The following is an 8,595-nucleotide window of genomic DNA, read 5'->3' as shown; positions in this document are numbered from 1 at the left end:
TTGGTTTCTACTAACAATAATAAATAGTTTTGGTTTTTATTATCAATAATATGACACTTTTAAAATTAGTACTGATATTAACAATAACTAGGTACAGAATATTTAAAACTCTTTGGATAAAAGTAAAAATAACTGATATGTAACAAAAGTACATCATATAAAAATAAACAACCCATAAAAATAAGTCAGGTCAAGTCAACTTAACGTAATGACTAAAGTGAGTAATAATATACAAAAGTCACACAAATTTATATATCTTTAGTCTTTCGAAAATAGAATCAACAACTACTAATAAGAGTTAAAACTGTAATAGGCGTCAAATAGGCCATTACTACACTGAACTACTATTTGAGTTACACTGTGCCAAAATGTGACACTGTTGTTCAAGTCTTTGTACTTTTGCAATCAGATAAGAATTCTCAACATACAATTCTTTAACCAGCATGTCAGACCTTGCTAACCTTTCTAATTGGTCGTTACAAATTCTGACTTGTTGCTCTAACTTCTCCTGGTGACTCCTCAAAATGCACTGCAGCTCCGCCTTCTCCCCCCTGTGGTGTTGCCTACATTCTAAAACAACAAATTTCGTTAAAACTGTCTCTAAACACCTCAAAACAACTTACGTTGCAACGCCTGTTCAGTGTAAAAGTGCTGCTGCTTAAGCACCATTTGCAATTGTCTACACCTCTGTTCCAAATGGTGTAGCCTCCCATTCAAGCCGTGTATGGTACTTACAGGCAAAGCGATCACTTGCTCCTGTCTCGGATACCCGTCTTCGTTCTTCTTGATTTCTTGGTTGTTTTTCTTGTACAAACAGTTGTTTCTTTCGTGTTTTCTAGTCCGTTTCGGCCTACAAGGCGTCGCGTTCTTCTCCAAAGTTGACGAGTTCGAGGTAGAGGGTTGTCCTCCATTCTGCCACGACATGGAGGTCGCTGTTGAGTTACCATCGCTCTTCTCTTTGTTCCAGACGAAGTTCGCGTCAACGTAGTCTTTCTCGGTTTTTTTCTCAGGGGACCACGGCACCGGCATGGCATCCGCGGAGAACAAGTTCGTAGATTCCACCATACACAGTGACAGACTTCCCATTTTATTGCTAATTCGAGTGCTTTCGTCGAAATCGTTGACTTGAACGCCGATTTCAGTACCTTCCTTCTGTTTCACAGCCAGTTCTGTTAACTTCTGTTTGAGGATTGAGATTTCTTCGTCTCGTTTAAAAAGCTCGTTCTCGCTTTGGAGTTTGTAATCTTCAAACTCTTGCTCCAAATCGGTAAATTGCTTCTCTAGATTGTACGTTTCTTCGATTGGAGGTAATCGGTTATCTAACATGTCTTGATTAGCGAACTGTTCTTCATACTCTGCCATTTTTGTGATCAAATCCGCTAATTTATCACTGCTTTGACACTGTTCTTGTTCGAATATCTGGCGCTCTTCGTCGAGTTTTGATTGCCAGTAGTCTTCACACTTCTCGTATTCGGTTCTTAGCATTTCTAAACAGTTTTCTAGCTCCATGCACTTGGTGTGGAGGCTCTTGTTCTCTTCTTCGTAAATTTGAAGGGAGTCTTCAAAAGACTCCGTGGGAGTTGTTTCAGTGGCTGCTTCAGCAAACTTCTTTTCTTCGTTGTGTCCACTTAGAAGCAAGTCGAGTTTCTCGCCGACGGTCTTTAAATTATCACTGGTTAGACCATTTTTGTTGATCATCTTACTGACGTCAGTTAAATTCGTGAAGAGTTTTTCCAATTGTTGGACTTTTGCTTTTAGATTGTCTCTTTCAGAAGCGGCGGTTTCCTGATGGAAAGAAATTTTAAAAGGGTACACAAAGGGGGTGGGTAGACAATTATTAGTAATACGATAAATGATAGTTATCGTTGTTTTTCACTCACAGACATCCACTCACTGTAAAAGGAAGCTTCTCCATAAATAAAACAAGAAACTAAAAAGCAAAATTTATTTAAAAACGGTACAAAACAAATAACGTGCATGATTGTGGAGAAGCTTCGAAATGATAGCACCAGAGCCACGACAACTTTCTAAGAAATCTTACTAAATAAAAATTCCCAAGCTTCTCCATAAAACAAATAAAAGCTCATAGTGCGACCATTCCACACATTTAAACCTAAGGACACAAATCTACGAAATTCCCAACTTAATCTTATCACACTACGACACAGATCTACGACTTACCACCGCATAGTCGTTCGGAACCGGTATTGAATGCTGGCCCAAAATCTGTTCAAGGAATGCAACTTTGGCTTGTAACCTGGTAATTTCCTCTTGGTAGTTGCCAGAAAGCGGAGTATCGAAACCATCGATTTCAGCTTCGAAACCGCTTTCGTTCGAAACAAAAGGGACAATATCCAAATGGTCTGGTCGCTCTTTTTGGAATTTGCGCACTTTACCCAGACGTGGACTTCCGTCAGCTGCAAGTGGGAAGGTTTAAGTGCTAATTCATATTTGTTTAACAAATTAAATGGTTTACAAGAATGGTTATGACATTTTAGCAACAATTGAATGGTAAAAAAGATGGGATCGGCTGAGGAAGGTCACCGGTTTAAACAAAGTGTCGAGCACCTGACTACTAACGTAAACGCATCTTTGTTGTTATCATCGAGATAAAATATTCGTTGATGTTGCAATAACTAATAAGTTTTTTAGAATAGATTGTTAAAGTATTAAGATAATTAATCGAATGACAATACTGTTGTTTGCTCAAAGGGTTCAAAGGTTTCCGTTTTTGTGGACAACAAACTGGGTCAGATCAACATTCAATCGAAACTAAATGAATTCTGCACTGCCGTAGGTTCAAGAGTGTGTCACTGGAATTTGAAATCTGTTGGTAGTTCTGACGTGTCAAAATTTTAGTCGATTTATCAGTTTATCGCGCAATTATAACCACGCAATGTTTAAATTTCGTGAAATCCAGATTTCGAAAAGTGAGAGTTATTTTAATTATCTGTGGTCATTATTTTGATGTTATTGGTAAAACAAATCACCAGTAGTAGTTCTATTTAGGTCGATCTTCGATTTCCGATTATTAATTTATCTTCCTTACAACCTTGAATTGATTTTCTGGATCACGGTATTCAAGTTTTAACTAAAGTAGCGGAATTGCTGAAAATTCATGGCAACCCTGCGTGTATCATGACACCAATTACTGTGTAAACTTGCCTTCAGAGCCATCGGTCGCGTGCAGATTCAATAATAAAATGGAAGCCCCGTCCATCAAACTGCGATAAGTAAACAGAACACAAGAAACTGGATAGAAGCTCACTGTCATTTCTCTAATTACAGACTAAATCGTCCAATTTGCGTTTTGCCACAATAAATGCATCAGTACAGGTCAATAAATAACACCGCTAATTGACTTACTACAAAAATCCAGCAATAATTTCACACTCTTTAACCAGGTCAGCTCTAGGATGCAACTGTCGGTATGTAGAATACATTAGCATAATTATTACAAAACCGGCAATATTTTTAATGAAATAACAGCTTTCGGTTGACTGACATGATTGAAAACACAAAACAACTGCAAGAAAAATCTCTCACCTATTCCAAAGAGAACGCTGTCCTTGCTAGGCGAATAATCACTCCTACGCTTCGCTCCCAAACCTACTCCTTCGCAAATAACAGAAATGTTTTCCTCCATGCTCTGATCTAGGGTGTTATACGTGGGAGTACTAGCTACTTTTGCTCTCATACTAGACACCTGACAGGTTAAACTCTCAATTTCTGCAACCATTTCATCGTTGCGGTCTCGTAACTGAGCGTTCTCCAGTTGCAAACTTGACAGTTTTGTTAAAAGAGGCTCGATCTGCTCTTGCTCCATTTCGACGTACTTCTGCTTCTCGCACTCCAAGGAGTTGATTTGATCATTGAGAATACCTTTGACTTGTTGCAACTCCGAGATTTGTGTCGAAAGAGTTTGATTTTCTTTCTCGATACTGTTGGAATATTTCTGGGCGACAACTAAGTCATTTTTGAGTTTATTAACCTCTTGCTCAAGGCTGCAGATCTTGTCTTCTAAGTTTTGATTGAGAGCCGAAAGGTGCTCTTTCTCGCTAGCAAACTGTTGAGTTGCCTCCCTCAAAATGTCGGAGTGTCTCTGCTCCAACAATCTCACTTGGTTTTGGGTGTTACGCTCCATTTTCAAGTGGTTGTCATCCACTTCTTGCGCCAACAGATTCGCTCTGTTGTTTGCCTCAAAGACATCACACTTTAGTTTCTCTCTTTCTGCATGCAACTGCTCTAAAATGTTCTTCAAACATTTGATTTCGTTCTGATAAAGAGTTAGATTAGCGTTGAGGAGAACTACTTGAGGGTTTTGTACTTCCGCTCTGGTCGAGTCTTGAATCCCTTTTATTTCTTTCTCGAGCACTGCTGCCAAATCAACAATGTTAATTTCCCGGTCATTGAAACCCAGCTCGTGGATCAGCTCTTTGGGTGAACTTATCCCAACTTGCTCCCACATCTCTATTAAAGTATCAGTGCTAATGATGCCGTTACCGTCAGGTCCTAAAGTAACATATTGGAATGTCCTCGAGTCTGGGAAAATTTCATTCGACATGGTAAGAGTAAGATCGTTGTTGACAGGTGACGTGTTCAAGACTTCCGACCACGTCTCATCGACTTGGAGTGCCTCCAACAGTTCTTGGAAACTAATCCGGTGGTCGTAATCCAAACTCAGCTTATCAGAGAGTTGTCTAATGACACCCTTTGCGAGTTTGTGCAACCCTATAGCATCACAGACCAGAACCAGCTCAGTTTGATTAAGATACCCATCTTTCCCGACCCCTAACTTTTTCCAAGCCTCCCTTAACATCTCTTCAGTATACACAACCTCCGCTTCATTATTCAAACTGTTTGCAACAAAATTATTCTGAATTCTTTGAGTACCAGGCAAAGAAGTGCACCTCTTCAACTTGTAGTTCGTCTTTCGCTTCTTGGAGTTCGAAACTTCCGTCTGGGAGTTCGACCGTTGCACCGAAACGTTCAAACTTTTATTTAAGTAGTTTAAATCATTCTGTTCATCGAACATGTTAGAAACTTCGTCACTTTTTGGCCGAGACCTACGGCCATACTTCTTGGAACCATAAATGAATTTCGGTGAAACTTCTCTATCCGGCGAACCATTTTCTACTTTCTGAGTCGATTCTTCTTTAGTTTTGTTCAGTTGCATGTTACCGAGAAGTGTTAAAAGAGCTTCTCTGAACTCGGTGAAAGTAGCTCTGGAATGCTTCTGGTCCTTCAGAAGAGACTGAATTAAGTCTCCACTTTGTTCTTCGAGATGGAGGGCTTGGCATAGTTGAGTTAGACCATCACAGTCCAAACTTCCTATGTTTTCGTGGTCACAACTGTTGAAGACACGCAGCAGTTGCTGTTCGTAGGGGTCGAGAGCCAAAGATTCCATTGTAGAGGTTGATTATCGCATCTGAAAAAACAAACAAGTGAGACTCGCTGAAGACTTGAAAGAAATGAAACAGTACGACACGGAGCATGAATAAGCAAATTTCTGGTTGAATGCTTCAGTTAATTAAGTCGTATCGAATTATAACGAGAGGCAAAAATGTGAATTTCTTATAGAGTGATCTTGAGAAACAGGCGATAAGTCTTGAACGGAAAACAAAAGTTATGAAGGCACTGATGAGAGGTTTTTGAATTGAAGCAATCAAGGTATGTCAAGGTTACTATGAGTTGTTTTTAAGGTTTGGTTATCACGAACTTTAGGTGTGGCTTAACTGCAGTAAAAGGGATTTTTCGTGAGTGGTTTGTTGTTGATTAAATTTCTTATTTTCGTTGATTCGCTCAGAAATGACAGTCTTACACAATCGGATGTAAACAGTAATTTACCGACCTTGTGTGCTTAATAATGCAAAATTTGGGTTTACACTTCACTTGGGAACGACAACATTTAACATAGATTCGGATCAGATTTTTTGTATTCACTCATATAATTATTCGAAAAACGTTTCATCTTTTTAGAATATCGTTCCGTACACTTGGTAGTCACAGAAAATAAAACACGGTCGCCACCTACAACTCGACATTGGAAAGTCTTTCCGGATTTCAACGTATTGCATATTATACAAGTGAACTAGTTTTAAGTAACTTTAAAAATTGTTAGCTATTTTTAACAAACTTGAACTTAATAACTCTATGGGTCGGTTTACACAAGCAAAGTTAAACCTTTAATTAAATACTTAACATCATGTTAAACTGATATGTGATCGTTTTTCCGTCAATCAAATTTCAGCAATCGTCAAATTAGTTGCGAGATTAACTTAATTTCAATTAAATTATTTTGTAAATCGGACCTATATTTATAATAACTCTAAAAATTTGAAGTATTTTTAACCAACTTAACTAAAAACTTTCTAAAAAAAATGGTGAAATAGTTTTGTTAAGCTAAGTAACTTTAAAATCTAAAACCATTTTTAACTAATTTAAAAAATACTTCAGTCTTTAACTATTTTCAATAATTTTTTACAAAAGTTGGTTAAAAATTGTTAAACAAGATTAAAATTAGCAAAAAATTTAAAAAAACACTTAAAATACTTGAACTATTTTTAACTAATTCTTAAAAAAATTACTTAAAAATCCCTTTTTTTAAATTGGTTAAAAAAAATATATAACTGTTTTAACTAATTTTAAAAAATTCTTAAAAATCTTTAACTATTTTTAACTAATTTTTACGATTTTTGGCGGATTTAAAAAAAATAGTGAAAAATAGAGTAAAAGAATTTTAAAATGATTTTTAAATTAGTTAAAAAAATATCTATTTTAACTAATTTTAACCAATTTAAAAAAAAATCTTAAAAATCTTGTATCTCCAGTGTAGAGATACATAAAATTAAAATTATATTCTAACTGTGGCTAACTTTAACTACCATTGACTAACAAACTAACTAAAATTAAAAGTTAAAATCGACACGAAGAGAATCTAATCTAGAAAACCTAAATATTCAGGTAATCTAAAAGTAATCTAAAAAAAATTTTAGAATTCAAACAAAAAATAAAAAAAGACTCCAAACTATTCTTAGAAAATATAAAGAGAACCAACATAATAAATCTTCAGAAATCAGTATTCATTTTTTAAATGGCCCCAACATTATCTCAAGCACACAGTCGATCCGTTTCTGAGTGTTTGCTGGTCCATCAACAACAGAAACTAACTAACTCTCTTTTTGGCCAAGGTGTTTTCGCCACGATAGAACCACAATAATCGATTGTCCACAATCACCTGCTTAAGTAGTACATATTTAAAGAAAAATCTTATTTTCTCGACGTGCTACAATTTCAAGAAATAATAGAATACGGCTCTGTTGTAGCATAGATTTTTTTTGTACTCACTTACATAATTATTCGAAAAACGTTTCATCTTTTTAGGAAATCGTTTCCCACACTTGTTAGTCACAGAAAATAAAACATGGTCGACACCTACAACACCTCGACATTGGAAAGTCTATCCGGGATTTCAACTTATTGCAAATTATACAAGTGAAAATTGCTTTCTCGTGGATAAACAGTTTAACATTTTTATAGACAGATACTATCATATCGCAGTTCTACACAAGTTTAATTTACATTAGAAACTTCTTTGGAAAAACACAGTTTCACCCACGCTATAGAGGTTTTAGCAGATTAAAAAAATATACTCACAGGGGAGTTTAAACTTGCTTCAATAAATAATTACCCAATATCATGCTGAACAGACTTCATTTCATACTAATTACAATTCGTTAAATTAGGCAAGCATACACTTCTTTTTTTCAATGTTAATTATTTGAAGTGGCATTGAAACTAAACAGTGCTGTAAAAAACAGCAATTACGATTAAGTAATAGCATATGAAGCATAAATAAAACGAATGTTAAAGCCAGATCTCTTTAGGTGGTTTTTGACCTTTTGCATTACTCCATTCGTTTAAAAATTTGAGTGTTTCTTGAAACGTTGTTTTACTTCCTGATATCGATTTAGAAGTGTATTTTTGCCAAGAAAGTCTGCAATTAGCGTTGAAAAAGGTATCCAACTGCAAATATAGGCGTGAAATTCAGAAAAAGCCGGATAATTAGTCTTGAACATACCTATTAAGGTTTAATGAACAACAACGTTGGCATAAAAACCAGAGACTGAAAAAGAGGAAACTGAAACGAGAAAGAGTAGTGCACAAGGTTAAAAAACACTCACAAAACCAATTTCAAATAAGCGTAAGCAAATGAAAAAAGAGTTTCCCTTGCATTATCATAAAAATAGTTCATTGCCTCTGCAATGTTTATAATTACCGTTCTAATTTTATAAATAACAGTACAAGAATGTCGCAGCTTTTCAGGTTAAACGACTGAATGTTAAGTACCCCACAAATATGCACAATACCCCGTTATTATCGATGACTGCATTTGAATAAGACATAATTGAGGTATTTTCTAATCTAATTGTGCTATTGCGGGAAGGTTGGTCAGTGGGTGCAATAATCAATGAAGCTTACCTAACTCACATCCAGTTCATGCCATCGTCGTTTTAATGTATTTAGCGATTATTTCACGATTTTTCCTGCCATCCTAAACATAACGGGATTTTTACCTCAATTTCTACAACTGAA

At 36.0% G+C, this 8,595-nt stretch overlaps 1 protein-coding gene across 4 annotated transcripts; it reads right to left on the bottom strand.

The window, feature by feature from the left end:
• Nucleotides 1-20: 20 nt before the first annotated feature.
• Nucleotides 21-8,574, bottom strand: LOC148168200 (ninein homolog). Of its 4 annotated transcripts, XM_088044911.1 has the most exons (6): nucleotides 8,081-8,123; nucleotides 7,657-8,025; nucleotides 3,547-5,428; nucleotides 2,182-2,417; nucleotides 624-1,785; nucleotides 21-570 (listed from the first exon to the last, which is right to left on the bottom strand). In XM_088044911.1, the coding sequence occupies exons 3-6, from the start codon at nucleotides 5,405-5,407 to the stop codon at nucleotides 332-334; spliced, it is 3,498 nt and encodes a 1,165-aa protein (XP_087901037.1). In that variant the 5' UTR covers nucleotides 5,408-5,428; nucleotides 7,657-8,025; nucleotides 8,081-8,123; the 3' UTR covers nucleotides 21-331. The 4 variants fall into 4 exon arrangements, with proteins under 4 accessions (XP_087901037.1, XP_087901036.1, XP_087901038.1 ...); XM_088044910.1 differs by lacking the exons at nucleotides 7,657-8,025; nucleotides 8,081-8,123 and adding an exon at nucleotides 8,482-8,574; XM_088044912.1 differs by lacking the exons at nucleotides 7,657-8,025; nucleotides 8,081-8,123 and adding an exon at nucleotides 5,852-5,998.
• Between the last annotated feature and the right edge of the window lie 21 nt (nucleotides 8,575-8,595).

This window comes from Gnatocerus cornutus, chromosome 9 (assembly GCF_029298725.1).
Source record: "Gnatocerus cornutus isolate USDA-ARS CGAHR chromosome 9, icGnaCorn1.1, whole genome shotgun sequence".
Classification (NCBI taxonomy): domain Eukaryota; kingdom Metazoa; phylum Arthropoda; class Insecta; order Coleoptera; family Tenebrionidae; genus Gnatocerus; species Gnatocerus cornutus.
Note: the sequence above shows the minus strand (reverse complement) of the source record. Positions and strands in the feature narration are given on the sequence as shown.